At 37.4% G+C, this 19,252-nt stretch overlaps 1 protein-coding gene across 3 annotated transcripts; it reads right to left on the bottom strand.

The window, feature by feature from the left end:
• Positions 1 to 387: 387 nt before the first annotated feature.
• LOC101259217 (protein METABOLIC NETWORK MODULATOR 1) lies at positions 388 to 4,282 on the bottom strand. 3 transcript variants are annotated; one of them, XM_010315345.4, is made up of 4 exons: positions 4,099 to 4,282; positions 2,159 to 2,561; positions 912 to 1,823; positions 388 to 814 (listed from the first exon to the last, which is right to left on the bottom strand). In XM_010315345.4, exons 3-4 carry the CDS (start codon positions 1,761 to 1,763, stop codon positions 731 to 733), a joined length of 936 nt encoding a protein of 311 aa, XP_010313647.1. In that variant the 5' UTR covers positions 1,764 to 1,823; positions 2,159 to 2,561; positions 4,099 to 4,282; the 3' UTR covers positions 388 to 730. The 3 variants fall into 3 exon arrangements, with proteins under 3 accessions (XP_010313647.1, XP_010313649.1, XP_010313648.1); XM_010315347.4 differs by having other exon boundaries at positions 912 to 1,807; positions 4,099 to 4,257; XM_010315346.4 differs by lacking the exon at positions 2,159 to 2,561 and having other exon boundaries at positions 4,099 to 4,270.
• Between the last annotated feature and the right edge of the window lie 14,970 nt (positions 4,283 to 19,252).

The raw sequence follows: 19,252 nt of genomic DNA, 5'->3' as shown, positions 1-19,252 counted from the left end.
AGGGAGTATTATATTTACACTTGTATACAATTTTCATGGAGTTTTGGCATTTTTCAAATCCCAAAATTGCACTCAGCTAACCCAGTGTTTTCAGTTTCAAACGACTACCTACCAACATTTAATCATAAAGTTTCATATATGAAGATACAAGACACACACATGTACTATTTTTGACCTTTTGTCGTTAAACAAAGTTCTAAAATAAATAAAAAGTTTTAAATAAAATTTTCACCTATCAAATGAGTACAATTCTGATTTCACATAAATATTGTTATGGCTTTTCAAGGGTGTAACAAATTTAATTTTAAAAAGTTCGATGGGTGATAAAACCCCGTAAAATTGAAGTGTGAAGTGAGAAATCTGGGCATAGGTTAGGAGGATGAACTATTTTCTCTAAGAAAAACGACTTAGTTTCCCGAAAAATATTCTCTACAAGGCTTGTACTCAAACACAATGGAAGTAGCACATTTTAGACAATTTCTTCATCACATCACCTTAAGAGCAAATTAAGAAAGTAACAAAAGAATGACACCTCTAAATGCTAAACAGAAGAGCTTTTGATTCCCAACACTTGCCCATTTTCTGGTCTTTTTTCGCCCCGGATCTGTCATTCCATGGAAAAGACAAGGTACAACTTCAGAAGCAATTGAACCACATCCGTATGTGTGTTATCGAGGTCTTCCCAAGCTAAGGGATGCGAGACATCAGATAACATACTTGTTTCCTCTCTTTAACCATCCGTTTTTGGATTGATCGGTCTAATAAGCTCTTCACCACGAAGTGCCTGGTTCTCCATCAGATTTTCCTGCACCGCCTTCACTCGGGAAATCACAATTCTTTCAGGATTTACACAGAATGGATGCACAATATTTTAGAATTTGAAATAAGCAGGATAAGTTATCACAGTTTACCTGTAAAAGCTCTGTCATCCTGCCAATCCCGTAACTCATCAATGGTTTCGAAACAGAGATGGGAAGAGGCGAATTCATAGAATCGCTTGGTTCTATAGGAGGAGGCTCATTCATGTCACCAATATCTCGTTCCACGACCGCATTCAAGTTCCCTGCTGACATCTTATGAGACGCCTCAACGCCATTGGTCATTTCAATAAGTGATCCATCGGATGGCAACGTAGCCAAGGGAACAACAGTTTGCAAACTTCTCTCCTTTAGAGCAACTGTCATATGAGCAGCTTGGGATGAATCTGGAAGAGCTTGTGTAGTAGGTGGAAATCCATTGGTTGGGTTGACAGGTTGAAGGACAGCAGGAACAACAGCACTGTGGGCTCCCACCAAATGGCCAGAAGGAGGAGCTGTTGTTGGAGCCGATAAACTTAGCTGAGGCCTCCGATCATGGCCATGTACCTGAATTTGGTTTCTAATGGGTACATGAATCTCATTCCTTATAATCATCGGAACATGTGGTGCCACGTCATTTTCTTCCGTGACAGGATCAAAATGCCCCGGCTTAAAAACAACACCCCTGAAATTTAAGTCGCCAATCCTAATATTCAGAAAATAACCAGCATCAAATGCAGTTTCGACAACACCTGTAACAGCCTGACCTATCATTGCATCATTTGCAACATTAACTGTATCTACTTGTTGGGGTCGGATCTCTTTTGTTTGTTTAATCCCTGGTGGAAAATGAGCAGTTCTTACACGCTTTAGGTTGCTATCCTTACGCGGTCTTCCTCTCCCCCGCTTGACAGGAAGAGTTACTGCAGCGTAGGAGCTGTTCCCTTGAATAGCTTCTTGGCTCATTCTTAGACGTTGCTGCCGAGTATCTAAACTTCTTTTCTACCAGTCTTTTGTAGTACTTGCCTGGAAAAGATCAGCTCTTATTGACTTGGAATAACTATTAAGATAATAACGTATCGTTCCTATGGCTGTAACCGTTAATCGCATATAGAGAGATTACGAATTAGACCTTTTTGACAGGTAAACATGTGAAGGTTCATAAGAAATTAGACTAAACTGGCATAAACATCAAATAAGCCGAATATGATGATTAAAAAAAAAATTAGGAACAGACAAGTAAATATTACTAGGAGAAAACGATTATAACTTCATGGATGGTTACTTCAAAATCTTTTCTTTTGAGCCAAGGTCTACTGGAAACAACCTTTATACCGCAGAAAGGTAGAGGTACATCTTACCCTCCTCAAAGCCTGCTTATGAAATTACATTGGACATGTTGTTGGTTAATATCCAAGGCTAAGTAGGATTCGCATAAAAGGAATTGCTTCCGAATTCCTCTTTCTATCTTCCCTTCTTTTCGCCACCTAAGTTTATTTTTCATGGTGAATTATGTCTCTAGACTGAAAAGAACAAAAATGTAGGAAGGAATTCTTTTATCATGTGTCCAAGTTGCAGGATAGCTGTATTACGTCATTTCTCCATCAGCTCTCTAGTATCGCGAAAAGGCAGAGCAGTACAACTAAAGCCTCTAAATAAGGGACAATCCTAACGACAACTCAGAAAAGCATATCTGATACCCATGTGACTGCCCAAAGCAACAAATGCATGCCATAAGACACAGCGACTTTATCCTGTCCAGAGCTGAGAACAATTTGGAAATTTTAGGCACATGTGCGACAAAATTGCTGGGCGAATAATAAACATAAAAAAGCAACAGAAATGTGCCAAAGTGATAAGTTAAGGAAGAAATTGATAATATTTAAACCAGATTTACATGAATATGAACATGTAATTTTGTTATGATTGTTGAAGAAAATTAATATCTGAAAGTACTTAATCGAATCCAATAATGAACAGCAGACAGTACAATTAACGAATAACACAAGGCCCAAGTCACGGAACTATCTCATCAAAATATTGCAATAGGAAAATGTACACCCGAGGTTTTTGAACCAACAAGAAGCGGGAAAAAACTGAAGATGACTGCAAATCATCAAGTACTACAATTCTTCATATATGCATGCAATTCTAAAACGAGATTAAACAAGACACGAGTATTTCTCCTCCAATGCAGTCAAGATAAATAATAAGTTTACTAGACCTAAGATACTGTGATGCCACTTTTGCCGATTGTTTATCTTTTTATATGATATCAGGTGCTATGAGAAAACAAACTCAAAGTATGCTTACTGATTCACCAGCGGAGCTGAAGAGCTAGAAATAAACTACCAAGGCATCTTCCATTTTTAGTGGAAGTATACTAACTGGAGAGCAAAGAATATTTGAAACTACTTTCAGACAATCACACGGATTCCGATTCAACTACCTTAAGAACAAAATGGAAGGGCAAAATGGATTTTATGCGTAGATGTGAAAGCTCTACCAACAGACGTGACCTACGTGGCGGCAATTTTCATCCTACCGGTGTTCTATGTGTATTATGTCCCTTATGACTCATGATGCATGTGTCTACTAATTCAATTTTGTACAAAGTTAAAATGTTCACTTGTGCACACTCAAATTGAAGGACATAAATGTGAAACACGACCAAGTCAAAGGGCAAATTTATGCATTATGCCTTTTTTTTCTCTTCAAAATTCCAATCATTGCATCAAGTTTATTGAAGCTATGAAAACTAACATCTAGTTATCAACTAATGAATCATATGTCATTATTCTTTCTTATATTTTGCATCTAGAATTCGTTACTTTTGAAATATATTTCATATACTGATATTGTTTTTTTAGTTGTTTATTAGAAACACTTGATATTATTTTAGAAAAACAAAAGAATGATAAATCTGAAAATGTATTCCAAGAGTTGGATGTATTAGAAATTGAAAAGGGAATAATTAAATAAAAAAATCAACTATAAATAAATTAGAATATGAATACTAGAAAAACAAACTTAAAAAAAATAAATTCTTTGACATCTTTTAGTAATTCTATTAAGTTTGAAGGTAAGGTCTATTTATTCCAGAAGCAAAATAACTACTTGCGAAATACTGAAACTGAACGAACAAACATTAGATTTATTTTCAACGAAAAAAAATTAAAATGCAAAATGCATAAAAACATACAAATTTCAATCTTTAACACAATTAAAAAACAAAATCAACCGTTGCCTTCAAAAAAGAATAAAATGCATAAATAAACCTAAAAAGAAAAAAAAAACATACCTTGAATTTTAGCCTGTTAGAAGATAAGAAGAATTCAAAAAATGGGAGATAAACAAACAGTAGTTGTGGTGAAATTATAAACCCTAGATTTTGTTAATTAGCAAAGATGGAGAGGAATAATTAGGAAATTAATTTACTCTTCTCTAGAATTTAAGTGTGAGGGGGGAAGGATGACATTAATGATATTATTATTATTATTATTTATTATTATTATTATTATTATTTGATTTTATGATGTAATTTAATTTAGCATCAATTTTAAAAAGGAAAAGAACTTCTAAAATTTAGATCTAAGATTAGTTGTTCCTATTTGTAATTGTATGATATAAATTATTCATAGGAGTATTTAGAGATTTTTGTGAGTCTCTTATATAATAAAGCATTTAATATCCTCTTTTATTACTATTTAGATTATCTGTTGGGTTCTTCGAATTTTAAATATGTCAAGAATAAGTGAATATTTTAAAATTTAATTGTTATTAAATATAAAAATAAGTTATTCTTTTTAGATTTATAAAAAGGAAGGTGAGTTATATCAATTGAAACCTTATGTTCCAATTTTGTTTGATATTTTTCTTTTGTTTTTTGTTTGAAAACTGATGTTTCTTTCTTTATTTTTTTAATTTTAATTTTTGTATAGGACTATTTAAGAAGATAAACAAAGATATGTCGATATATTTTAAGATAATTAGATTAAAAAATATTACTCCCTCTAGTTTAAAATGAATGTGTTTTTGACATTTTTTTGTGCTCAAAAATGAATATAATTAATTTTTCAAAACCCAAAAATGTGAAAGTATAATTTTTCAAAACTATTATTCTATTCTCAACCATACGTTTTAGGAGAGTTCTGCAAAAGCAAAAAGGCTATATTTACCTATTATCATTTAAAATGAAGAGAAAATATATAAAAATTCCTCAGAAATTTGACAATACATTTTGCTTTATCACTTAAGCTACACAAACGGTTAAATATCCTCTTAATAATTTTAAGTGATTTAAACATTTTTAAGCTGAGACATGGCAAAGAGAGTGAATATGTCTCCTAAAAGCATTTGAAAAAGGAGAAAAAAGGTTGAATTTTATAAAATTATACATTGATCTTTTTTATTGGTCAATATTCAATTAATAGTTTTTCTTAATATATTACCTCTTTAAAAAATATATAGATTTTCTTATTTAGATGTAATGGATATTTGTGGGTCCCTATTTTTTCTTTTCATTTTGTTGTCTTCCCTGATGCACCTTTCACCATCTTGATCTTCGCCTCTATCCCCTATTTGCATTTCATTATTTTAATTTCACTAGAGAGTAGGGAACCACATTCAAAACGACCATTTTTCAAGTCAAACGAGCTCAGAGTAGGTAAATTTCTTATTTTGTCAATTTTCCTGTGCTATAGTCCATGAATTGTTAGTGATCCTTAAAAATGGAACCAGTTCGTTCCGCGGGGGGAAATGGTGCATTTTCGAGTTCAAACGAGCCTCAAAACAGACAAAGACAAATTCCAGCCTATATATTTTTTTATCCGGAAATTCTAAAATAAAATGACTGAAATTTCATGAACATCCGTTAAAACCTTAGAAATGGAAGTTCGTCCGGCAGGGGAAAATGGTTCATTTTCAAGTTAAAATGAGACTCAAAGCAGACAAAAACATATTTTACTAATTTTCCTTTAACGTCAAAAATGTCAATTTTTTTCGTGTACGTCCGTCAAGACCTATTCTATGCATACGATTGGCCATCACGGCTTGTCCGACCCATTTGGAAGGTCAAACGAGCCCCGAAGCGAGCATACCCCTCATTTCGATGATTTTCGTGTGCTATAGCACACCATTTTTTGGGTGATCCGGATTTTGATGTCAAGAATGCCAAAATTTTTCGTGGACCTCCGTCAAGACCTTGTCTATGCATACGGTTGGCCATCACGGCTTGTCCAACCCATTTGGAAGGTCAAACGAGCCCCGAAGTGAGCATACTTCCATTTCGACGATTTTTGTGTGCTATAGCACACAATTTTTTGGGTGATCCGGAATCCGATGTCAAAAATGCCAATTTATTTCGTGGACGTCCGTCAAGACCTTGTCTATGCATACGGTTGGCCATCACGGCTTGTCCGACCCATTTGGAAGGTCAAACGAGCCCCGAAGCGAGCATACCCCTCATTTCGAAGATTTTCGTGTGCTATAGCACACGATTTTTTGGGTGATTCGGATTCCGACGTCAAAAATTCCAAATTTTTTCGTGGACGTCCTTCAAGACCTTGTCAATGCATACGGTTGGCCATCACGGCTTGTCCAACCCATTTGGAAGGTCAAACGAGCCCCCAAGCGAGCATACCCCTCATTTCGACGATTTTAGTGTGCTATAGCACACGATTTTTTGGGTAATCTGGATTTCGACGTCGAAAATGCCAATTTTTTCGTGGACGTCCGTCAAGACCTTTTCTATGCATACGGTTGGCCATCATGGCTTGTCCGACCCATTTGGAAGGTCAAACGTGCCTCGAAGCGAGCATACCCCTCATTTCAACGATTTTCGTGTGCTATAGCACACCTTCTTTTGGTTGATCCGAATTCCAACGTCAAAAATGCCAAATTTTTTCGTGGACGTCCGTCAAGACCTTGTCTATGCATACGGTTAGCCATCACGGCTTGTCCGACCCATTTGGAAGGTCAAATGAGCCCCGAAGCGAGCATACCCCTCATTTCGATGATTTTCGTGTGCAATAATAGCACACGATTTTTTGGGTGATCCAGATTCCGACGTCAAAAATTCCAAATTTTTTCGTGGACGTCCTTCAAGACCTTGTCAATGCATACGGTTGGCCATCATGGCTTGTCCAACCCATTTGGAAGGTCAAACGAGCCCCCAAGCGAGCATACCCCTCATTTCGACAATTTTAGTGTGCTATAGCACACGATTTTTTGGGTAATCTGGATTTCGACGTCGAAAATGCCAATTTTTTCGTGGACGTCCGTCAAGACCTTTTCTATGCATACGGTTGGCCATCATGGCTTGTCCGACCCATTTGGAAGGTCAAACGTGCCTCGAAGCGAGCATACCCCTCATTTCAACGATTTTCGTGTGCTATAGCACACCTTTTTTTGGTTGATCCGGATTCCAACGTCAAAAATGCCAAATTTTTTCGTGGACGTCCGTCAAGACCTTGTCTATGCATACGGTTAGCCATCACGGCTTGTCCGACCCATTTGGAAGGTCAAACGAGCCCCGAAGCGAGCATAACCCTCATTTCGATGATTTTCGTGTGCAATAATAGCACACGATTTTTTGGGTGATCCAGATTCCGACGTCAAAAATGCCAATTTTTTTCGTGGACGTCCGTCAAGACCTTGTCTATGCATACGGTTGGCCATCATGGCTTGTCCGACCCATTTGGAAGGTCAAACGAGCCCCGAAGCTTGCATACCCCTCATTTCGACGATTTTCGTGTGCTATAGCACACCATTTTTTGGTTGATCCGGATTCCGACATCAAAAAGGCCAAATTTTTTTGTGGACATCCGTCAAGACCTTGTCTAGGCATACGGTTGGCCATAACTGCTTGTCCAACCCATTTGGAAGGTCAAACGAGCCCTGAAGCGAGCATACCCCTGATTTCGACGATTTTCGTGTGCTATACCACATCATTTTTTGGTTGATCCGGATTCCAACGTCAAAAATGCCAAATTTTTTCGTGGACGTCCTTCAAGACCTTCTCTATGCATACGGTTGGCCATCACGGCTTGTACGACTCATTTGGAAGGTCAAACGAGCCCCGAAGCGAGCATACCCCTCGTTTCGACGATTTTCGTGTGCTATAGCACACCATTTTTTGGTTGATCCGGATTCCGACGTCAAAAATGCCAATTTTTTTCGTGGACGTCCGTCAAGACCTTGTCTATGCATACGGTTGGCCATCACGGCTTGTCCGACCCATTGGGAAGGTCAAACGAGCTCCGAAGCGAGCATACCCCTCATTTCGCCGATTTTTCGTGTGCTTTAACACACCATTTTTTGGGTGATCCGGATTTTGACGTCAAAAATGCCAAATTTTTTCGTGGACGTCCGTCAAGACCTTGTCTATGCATACGGTTGGCCATCACGGCTTGTCCGACCCATTTGGAAGGTCAAACGAGCCCTGAAGCGAGCATACCACTCATTTCGACGATTTTCCTGTGTTATAGCACACCATTTTTTGGGTGATCCGGATTCTGACGTCAAAAATGCCAAATTTTTTTGTGGACGTCCGTCAAGACCTTGTCTAAGCATCCTGTTGGCAATCACAGCCCGTCCGACCCATTTTGAAGGTCAAACGAGCCCTTGAGCGAGCATACCCCTCATTTCGACGATTTTCGTGTGTTATAGCAAACCATTTTTTGGGTGATTTAGATTCCGATGTCAAAATTGCCAAATTTTTTTGTGGACGTCCATCAAAACCTTGTCTATGCATACGGTTGGCGATCAGGGCTTGTCCGACCCATTTGGAAGGTCAAACGGGCCCCGAAGCGAGCATACCCCTCATTTCGACGATTTTCGTGTGCTATAGCACACCATTTTTTGTTTGATCCGGATTCCGACGTTAAAAATGCAAAAAATTTTCGTGGACGTCCGTCAAGACCTTGTCTATGCATACGGTTGGCCATCACGGCTTGTCCGACCCATTTGGAAGGTCAAACGAGCTCCGAAGCGAGCATACCCCTCATTTCGCCGATTTTTCGTGTGCTTTAGCACACCATTTTTGGGTGATCCAGATTTTGACGTCAAAAATGCCAAATTTTTTCGTGGACGTCCGTCAAGACCTTGTCTATGCATACGGTTGGCCATCACGGCTTGTCCGACCCATTTGGAAGGTCAAACGAGCCCTGAAGCGAGCATACCACTCATTTCGACGATTTTCTTGTGTTATAGTACACCATTTTTTGAGTGATCCGGATTCTGACGTCAAAAATGCCAAATTTTTTTGTGGACGTCCGTCAAGACCTTGTCTAAGCATCCGGTTGGCAATCACGGCCCGTCCGACCCATTTTGAAGGTCAAACGAGCCCTTGAGCGAGCATACCCCTCATTTCGATGATTTTCGTGTGTTATAGCAAACCATTTTTGGGTGATCCAGATTCCGATGTCAAAATTGCCAAATTTTTTTATGGACGTCCATCAAAACCTTGTCTATGCATCCGGTTGGCCCTCACGGCCCGTCGGACCCATTTTGAAGGTCAAACGAGCCCCAGATCGAGCATACCCCTCATTTCGACGATTTTCGTGTACTATAGCAAATCATTTTTTGGGTTATCCGGATTCCGACATCAAAAATGCCAAATTTTTTTGTGGACGTCCGTCAAGACCTTGTCTATCCATCCGTTTGGCCCTCACGGCCCGTCCGACCCATTTTCAAGGTCCAACGAGCCCCGGAGGTAGCATACCCCTCATTTCGTTGATTTTCGTGTGGTATAACAAACCGTTTTTTGGGTGAGCCGGATTCCGACGTCAAAAATAACAAATTTTTTTGTGGACTTCCGTCAAGACCTTGTTTATGCATCCGGTTGGCAATCACGGCCCGTCTGACCCATTTGGAAGTTCAAACGAGCCCCGAAGCGAGCATACCCCTCATTTCGACGATTTTCGTGTGCTATAGCAAACCATTTTTTGGGTGATCCGGATTCCGACGTCAAAAATGCCAAATTTTTTTGTGGACGTCCGTCAAGACCTTGTCTATGCATCCGGTTGGCAATCACGACCCGTCCGACCCATTTGGAAGGTCAAACGAGCCCGAAGCGAGCATACCTTTCATATCGACGATTTTCGTGTGCTATAGCAAACAATTTTTTGGGTGATCCGGATTCCGACGCCAAAAATTCCAAATTTTCTTGTGGACGTCCGTCAAGACCTGGTCTATGCATCCGGTTGGCCCTCACGGCCTGTCTGACCCATTTTGAAGGTCAAACGAGCCCTGGAGCGAGCATACCCCACATTTCAACGATTTTTGTGTGCTATAGCAAACTATAATTTGGGTAATCCGGATTCCGACACCAAAATTGCCAAATTTTTTTGTGGACGTGTGTAAAGACCTTGTCTATGCATCCGGTTGGCCCTCACGGCCCGTCCGACCCATTTTGAAGGTCAAACGAGCCCCAGAGCGAGCACACCCCTCATTTCGACGATTTTCGTGTGCTATAGCACACCATTTTTTGGGTTATCTGGATTCCGACGTTAAAAATGCCAAATTTTTTTGTGGACGTCTGTCAAGACCTTGGCTATGCATCCGGTTGGCCCTCACGGCCCGTCTGACCCATTTTGAAGGTCCAACGAGCCCCGGAGCGAGCATACCCCTTATTTCGACGATTTTCATGTGGTATAGCAAATCATTTTTTGGGTGATCCAGATTCCGACGTCAAAAATGCCAAATTTTTTAGTGGATGTCTGTGAAGACCTTCTCTATGCATCCGGTTTGCCCTCACGGCCCGTATGATCCATTTTGAAGGTCCAACGAGCCCCGGAGCGAGCACACCCCTCATTTCAACGATTTTCGTGTGCTATAGCTAACCATTTTTTGGGTGATCCGGATATCAACGTCAAAAATGCCGAATTTTTTTGTGGACGTCCGTCAAGACCTTGTATATGCATCCGGTTGGTCATCACGGCCCGTCCGACCCATTTTGAAGATCAAACGAGCCCCAGAGCGAGCATACCCCTCATTTTCGATGATTTTAGTGTGCTATAGCATCATTTTTTGGGTGATCTGGATTTCGACTTTAAAAATGCCAAATTTTTTCGTGGATGTCCGTCAAGACCTTCTCTATGCATCCGATTGGCAATCACGGCCCGTCTGACCTATTTGGAAGGTCAAACGAGCCCCGAAGTGAGCATACCCCTCATTTCGACGATTTTCGTGTGCTATAGCAAACCATTTTTTGGGTGATCCAGATTCCGGTGTCAAAAATGCCAAAAAAAATTTTGGACGTCCGTCAAGACCTTCTCTATGAATCCGGTTGGCCCTCACGGCCCGTCCGACCTATTTTGAAGGTCAAACGAGCCCCGGAGCGAGCATACCCCTTATTTCGACGATTTTCGTGTGCTATATGTGATCTAATTCACCTTTGAGACTTCTGTCCTCAAAGGGCTCTTTCAAAGTATTTCTAAAAGTTGAGTTTTCATGTGGGTTTCATCCAATTACGAATTTGATGTTATGAACTGAGTTGTTTATGAATTCTTTAGGATATAATGAATAGATTAACATATATTTTAACTTGATCATGATAACTTGAGATGGTTAGGTCTAGATTGTAGAACGTGATCCTTAACCCTTAAACCTAGGTTTGTTCTTGATGTGAATTAGGTTGGGATTGATTCAATTGACTTGATTATTGGTTAAATCACTATTAGATGATGTTGTTACACCAATCATAAAAAAGTTAGGATGAATTGTAGTCTTTCATACTAGTTCTTGAGAAGTGATCTAGGTTAAGAGAATTGACCTACGTATCTTGTCTTAAAGTTTTAATCTAGTATTGAATTATGGTGTAGTGAATCTTATAGCTTTGTTACCATGTTGGTTATTGAATTATATTGGTGTGACGACCCAATTGGGTTGTGGGTTGGTGGTAAGACCCTTATATGAAATATGGAGGAGGCTTGGTGAGTCTTGTAATTCCTATTCTTTACTTCAACTTGTGGTTAATTGTTATTAAGTCATGATATTGTGTTGGAGTATGCCTTATTTAGGATTGATAGGATGGTAAAATGTCTTGATTATGGTTGTGAGGTTGATTAAGGTGTACATGTTATAAGGATGTTGATGTTTACCCATGTGCCCTATTATGAAGTGATATGTAATATGTTAACCTCACTTATATGAATTGTGATGAAAGGACTATACTCATGCAATTCTTATTTAGCTATGGTGATGAAGAATATACAAGGGCTAGACCCTATGACCTAAACTAATTTATGATTGTTAATAAAGACTTAAAGGCATTTCAATAAAGGGACCTAGCTTAGCACCGAGTGATCTTGTATGTGAGGGAGTGACACTTTCCCAAGTAGGGAAGGTAAGGTTTACTACGGTCCTCACGGATGGATAGACTCATGACCCAAATGGGTGTAGAGTGATGTTTCCAAGAAGGCCCCAAGTTCCTTAAACTATGTTGCCACCATTGGAATACTAGCTAGTGTATCCACCTAGATGCTATGTTCACGTTAGGTTCTACCTTGGCCGGTAGACCACCTTCCATCGGTGTAAGGTTTTATGACACCGGGTTCCACACTTAGCTCATGTGATCTATGTCGGTTAAGGCAAGTGTTCTCTAAACTAAAATGAAGTAATGAGGTATAAACTAACTAAGGTGACTTGAGGGGTTTAACTTAGCTTAGGTAGAGGTATGGGACTCTACCTATGCCTTGCACTAGTTGGCCTTGATGGGAGCTTTAGGAAGTTAATATTATGTATGTATTTGACAATGATGTAAATGATGATAATATGTTGATGTACAATATGAATAGTGTTATATGATGATGATTATTCTTTGGAGCATGTAATTTGATTATATTATTAAAGTATGACATTATGCATTATTAAAGGTTGGTTATGTGAAGTTGGGCATTAGTTATGTTTCGTGATTGATTAAGGTTATGGGGCTTTGCTTGATCATTGCACTTGTTGACTTGATGAGGATCCATGAGTAATTGTCTTGCTTGTATGATATGGTTAACTCTTATTCATGCTTGTGATGTTATTTCTTGATGATAGGATTTTAGTAGATCATGGGTTCAAGTATGTTGGTATACATTTTACTTGTTTGAGTTAGTAAGCATGTTTGGTTGATTGGTATGACTTGCTTGATTATGCATGAGACTTTTTTTAAAGGGTAAATTGGCATGTTTTAGCTAAATGTCCCTTTTTAGCATGTTTTGTGCATATGATCTCATACTTAGTACAAGTAGCGTACTAACCTCATTTTCTCCCTTTGTCCCAAACATTTTAAGTTCTGGTCGTTGAAGGCTAATTTGAGACGACTTGAAGAAGACTCGGATATTCTCTATCATCCAAAGGGTAGGTCCTCACTTTCCGAGCCCCAGAGCCCAAATTTTATTTTCAAGGTCAAACTAGCTCCAGAGCAGGTAAACCCCCCATTTTTCTGATTTTCGTGTGCTATAGTCCACTATTTTTTATGTGATCCAGAATTTCGAGATTTTTTTGCTAAAATTTTCTGTGGACATCCGTTAGGACGTTATCTATGGATCCAGTTAGCCCTAACGGCCAAAACGATAAATTTTGAAGGTGAAACGAGCCCCGAAGCAAGTAAACCCCCATCTTACTGATTTTCGTGTGGTATAGTCCACCATCTTTTTTGGTGATCTAGAATTTCGATGTCTTTTTTGCCCAAATTTTTTGTGGATGTTCGTTAAGACGTGAGATATGGAGCCAGTTGGCCCTGAAGGATACAATGACCCATTTTCAAGGTCAAACGAGCCCTGAAGTAGGTAAACCCCTCATTTTACCAATTTGCGTGTGCTATACTCCATGGATTTTTGGTGATCAGAAATTCCGACGTCTTTTTTGCCCAAATTTTTTGTGGATGTCCATTAAGATGTTAGTTATGGATCCAGTTGGCCCTGACGGACAAAATGACTCATTCTCAAGGTCAAATGAGCCTTAAAGCAGGTATACCCTCCAAAATCAATTTTCATTCATCAAATCTGTTTGTATAAAAGAATGGAAAATCGTCATGTAAAATTAACATTCACACATACATTACCAAGGTGTTTTGAACTCAAAAATCAATTATATTTTATAAGATTCTTAGAAAAAAAATTATAATTGTCTACAAAATTGCGGAAATTCAAATTTTGATTGGCTTAAAATTGTGTTTCAAAAATTCGGCTCGGTCAAAAGCCTGATATTAAAATGATATTTCCAACTCCAAATCCATTTGTTTAATCAAATCTTGTTCATATACCTATACAAGGAACAAAAATCCTTATGCAAAATTAGGGGAAATTTTAAATTTTCGGGATAAAAGTTGTTTATCATAAAATTGATTATCTAACATTTAAATTGACATTCTTATATGCATTATCAAAGTGTATAAAACTCAAAAATCAATTTTCTTTTATCAGATTCTTGTCAAAGTGTTTCGAACTCAAAAATCAATTTTCTTCAGTTTTGTAATCTCGATATTCTTTAGTTTTACAAAAAAGCTTTAATATAGTAATATTACTTATATTTTACAACATCGTATACTATATATACGATACAACACGTCTCGTGAAACTAATCATATATTTATATAAAAGAGAACGTTAGGCTGCCTATGTGGCGTAACCACAAACCAGGATTCCTTTTTAACTTATTTATTTCAAAAAGTAGTCCTCTCTTTCATGAAAAGTTGTGACTTTTATGAAAACTTGTGACTTTTACAAAAACACTGTGACTTTTTTATGAAAAGTTGCGACTTTTACAAAAAGTTGTGACTTTTTATAAAATGTTGTGACTTTAACGAAGAGTTGCGACTTTTACGAAGAGTTGCAAGTTTAATGAAGAGTTGCGAATTTTATGAAGAGTTGCAACTTTTATGAAAAATTGTGACTTGTCCAAAGAGTTGTGTAACACTTCGAAAATTCAAGATGTGTCGTAAAGTCTAACATAGGCATCATGAGGTCTAGGCACTGTTTTTGAGTCTTTGTCAATGAATATAGGTCATTTAAGAAGTTTAGAAACCAAAACGTCCAAGAACGTCCGGAAGTTTGTTCAAAGAGTTACTAGCGTGCCTTAGCCTATTTGGTTAGCTTTTAAGAGTCAAAAATTTATGAAATTGAGTAAGAAGGTGTATAACATGTATTTAAATTATTTGATGGTTGAAACGTCCGGGTACGAATCCCTAAGGACCAACCAAGGGTCCTTGAGGAGGACCCTTGCAAGTGGATGTCAACACTGTCTAGGCAGTGTGCATCTACTAGATGCAGGCGATGATTTGTGTATGGACCAATGAGGCGTCATTTCCAAACGTCACCAACAATTAGAAAAATGGAGAAATCCCCCGCCTGCACCAGTCTCTGACCGAAACTACGGTTGTGCAGCACAGAGGCAGGCCTGCTCGTCGATGGACCAACGATCCATCGATCGTGGTCTCGTCGATGGGGTCTGCAACTTTTCTACACATTTTAAATTAAGTTCATTTAATTAGTTATGAGGTTAGGGGGGTTATCTAGTGGATTAAGGGAGCCTAATTAGTTTAAGGGGAACTCTCAAAATAATTTCTCTTTCTTCTCTCTTCTTTCTCTCTCTATTGGAAGACACCATTGAAGACAATTTCATTGGGGGCTGGAAAGGGACGATTCATCATCAAATCTTCATCAAGTGTTAAGGTATTTGATCTAATTCACCTTTGAGACTTCTTTCCTCAAAGGGCTCTTTCATAGTATTTCTAAAAGTTTAGTTTTCATGTGGGTTTCATCCAATTACGAATTTGATGTTATGAACTGAGTTGTTTATGAATTATTTAGGATAAAATGAATAGATTAACATGTATTTTAACTTGATCATGATAACTTGAGATGGTTTGGTCTAGATTGTAGAACGTGATCCTTAACCCTTAAACCTAGGTTTGTTCTTGATGTGAATTAGGTTGGGATTGATTCAATTGACTTGATTATTGGTTAAATCACTATTAGATGATGTTGTTACACCAATCATAAAAAAGTTAGGATGAATTGTAGTCTTTCATACTAGTTCTTGAGAAGTGATCTAGGTTAAGAGAATTGACCTACGTATCTTGTCTTAAAGTTTTAATCTAGTATTGAATTATGGTGTAGTGAATCTTATAGCTTTGTTACCATGTTGGTTATTGAATTATATTGGTGTGATGACCCAATTGGGTTGTGGGTTGGTGGTAAGACCCTTATATGAAATATGGAGGAGGCTCGGTAAGTCTTGTAATTCCTATTCTTTACTTCAACTTGTGGTTAATTGTTATTAATTCATGATATTGTGTTGGAGTATGCCTTATTTAGGATTGATAGGATGGTAAAATGTCTTGATTATGGTTGTGATGTTGATTAAGGTGTACATGTTATAAGGATGTTGATGTTTACCCATGTGCCCTATTATGAAGTGATATGTAATATGTTAACCTCACTTATATGAATTGTGATGAAAGGACTATACTCATGCAATTCTTATTTAGCTATGGTGATGAAGAATATACAAGGGCTAGACCCTATGACCTAAACTAATTTATGATTGTTAATAAAGACTTAAAGGCATTTCAATAAAGGGACCTAGCTTAGCACCGAGTGATCTTGTATATGAGGGAGTGACACTTTCCCAAGTAGGGAAGGTAAGGTTCACTACGGTCCTCACGGATGGATAGACTCATGACCCAAATGGGTGTAGAGTGATGTTTCCAAGACGGCCCCAAGTTCCTTAAACTATGTTGCCACCATTGGAATACTAGCTAGTGTATCCACCTAGATGCTATGTTCACGTTAGGTTCTACCTTGGCCGATAGACCACCTTCCATCGGTGTAAGGTTTTATGACACCGGATTCCACACTTAGCTCATGTGATCTATGTCGGTTAAGGCAAGTGTTCTCTAAACTAAAATGAAGTAATGAGGTATAAACTAACTAAGGTGACTTGAGGGGTTTAACTTAGCTTAGGTAGAGGTATGGGACTCTACCTATGCCTTGCACTAGTTGGCCTTGATGGGAGCTTTAGAAAGTTAATATTATGTATGTATTTGACAATGATGTAAATGATGATAATATGTTGATGTACAATATGAATAGTGTTATATGATGATGATTATCCTTTGGAGCATGTAATTTGATTATATTATTAAAGTATGACATTATGCATTATTAAAGGTTAGTTATGTGAAGTTGGGAATTAGTTATGTTTCGTGATTGATTAAGGTTATGGGGCTTTGCTTGATCATTGCTCTTGTTGACTTGATGAGGATCCATGAGTAATTGTCTTGCTTATTATGATATGGTTAACTCTTATTCATGCTTGTGATGTTATTTCTTGATGATAGGATTTTAGTAGATCATGGGTTCAAGTATGTTGGTATACATTTTACTTGTTTGAGTTAGTAAGCATGTTTGGTTGATTGGTATGACTTGCTTGATTATGCATGAGACTTTTTTTAAAGGGTAAATTGGCATGTTTTAGCTAAATGTCCCTTTTTAGCATGTTTTGTGCATATGATCTCATACTTAGTACAAGTGGCGTACTAACCTCATTTTCTCCCTTTTTCATAAACATTTTAAGTTCTGGTCGTTGAAGGCTAATTTGAGACGACTTGAAGAAGACTCGGATATTCTCTATCATCCAAAGGGTAGGTCCTCACTTTCCGAGGGCGATGCCGTATCTAGCTTATGGAGTTGCTTTATTTCTATGACTCTTATGTTCATTCTACTTTCATTTGAGTACGATTTGTATAAGCCTATATGTGGTTTCTTTACATTCATATAGGGCTATACCCAAATTGCTATGATCTTTTAGATGGTATGAGATGAGACTATATTCTATTTTATGTATACGTATGTGCAATAAAAGTAGAAGGCTATGTAACCATTCTATACGAAGGGTCAATGTATACTCGATACGAATATATATTAGGTGATTGTAGAGGTCTATGTAAACCTCTAAGTAGATGTAATGAAAAGTTTCAATTTTTCCATATTTTCGACTTATGAATGTGACGATGTAAGACTAAGAGACTAGTCTTAGTCCTCAAAGACGCCGCCGCCGCCAGTTATGTCTAGGGGGTAAACCCGGATGTGACAAGTTTGTGACCTTTCTGATTAGGCACAATAATTTTTATTCATACCACCCTTTGTTATATATAAATAAAGGGATTTCCTCTCATTTTAAAACAACAAAATTTTGAGCTTTATTTTCTTCTTCTGCAGAATTGTGTATTCGTCTACTTTGCTCATGTTGAGTGATTGACACACACCATTGTTTTTTGTATCATCACACTGGTGAATAGAATGGCTCTGTCCTGAGAGGATCTATTCCTTTAAACTTCGGGTATCAGAATGAAATAATTTACTTAAGGGAAAAATATGCATTCAGCTGGCTCAATTTTTTCTTTATGTTTCATTTTATTATTACAGATCCTAGTATGTTTTTTACAGTCATTAATTTATGCTTATTTAATAATTTTTCTTTTTTATGTACATGTTTTAAACTTTGTTGTTTATGTTTTTGATCATTATGTTGAAGTAAAGATATGTTAATCAAGAGTTTGATGTAATCATTAGACTATTGGTGTCATGCAAATTAGGATTCTTAAACTTGAAAAATAATGACTTTAACCTTTATTGAGTTTTAGTGGCTAAAAGATTCATGGGATCCAAGAAAGTACTTTGAGTGTTCAAAAGTTATGGTGGTCCCACACTACCTTTGAGTTTTATTTATTCAACTTCTATCTTATCGAGTTATTCAATCGATTAGGTGACAATAAAAAAAAGGAATGTAGTGGGATGGTAAGTATTATGCTCAACCTTAATCAAACTCTTGAAGTTCAAATGTTGGGTTGGAGTCAATGAATTACCCCTCAAAGTAAGATGAATCAATATTACTCGAATATTAAAGAAATAATTACCTCTTTATAAACTTTAGATTAAAAGTCCTGAAAAGAATAAAGTTTTAACCATATTGATTGAAACACAAACAATAAAATATGTCTTTTGGCTATCAAAGTAGTGTCATCGGTTGCGTATGATTTTGAATAAGGGACTTGTCAAGACATCATTTAATCGAAATAATTTGAGCTACATGCATTATTTCATTGAACTCCAAGAGATGTGTTTTTATATTTTAATTAACTTATTAAGTACACAACTAATTATATAAGATGTATAATATTTAGATTTTGTATGTAACGATTTTGAGTAGGAGAAAAACTCCCGCAATTGATGAATATATTGGTTGTACAACTTTTTGAACATACAAATATATAGACAGTGAAACAATTACATATCTTTTGTATAGACTTTGATGATGAACAACTCCAATAAATTTTAAATCTAATAACAATACACATAAATACTTAATTAGAATCAAATCTTTTTTGATTTATTATTAAAAAATATTTCATTTCGTCAATAGATAAAATTCACAAATTATTGTAACTGTGTACCCTGTCA

This window comes from Solanum lycopersicum, chromosome 12, assembly GCF_036512215.1.
Source record: "Solanum lycopersicum chromosome 12, SLM_r2.1".
In the NCBI taxonomy this organism is placed as follows: Eukaryota; Viridiplantae; Streptophyta; class Magnoliopsida; order Solanales; family Solanaceae; genus Solanum; species Solanum lycopersicum.
The sequence above is the reverse complement of the archived record's forward strand: the minus strand, read 5'-3'. Positions and strand labels throughout refer to the sequence as shown.

Bases quoted from the DNA above. Each gene is read 5' to 3' on its own strand.
- LOC101259217 (XM_010315345.4), bottom strand. From the start codon at position 1,763: ATGAGCCAAGAAGCTATTCAAGGGAACAGCTCCTACGCTGCAGTAACT. The intron at 815-911 runs GTAAACTGTGAT...TCCCGAGTGAAG, and splicing joins GGATGACAGAGCTTTTACAG to GCGGTGCAGGAAAATCTGAT.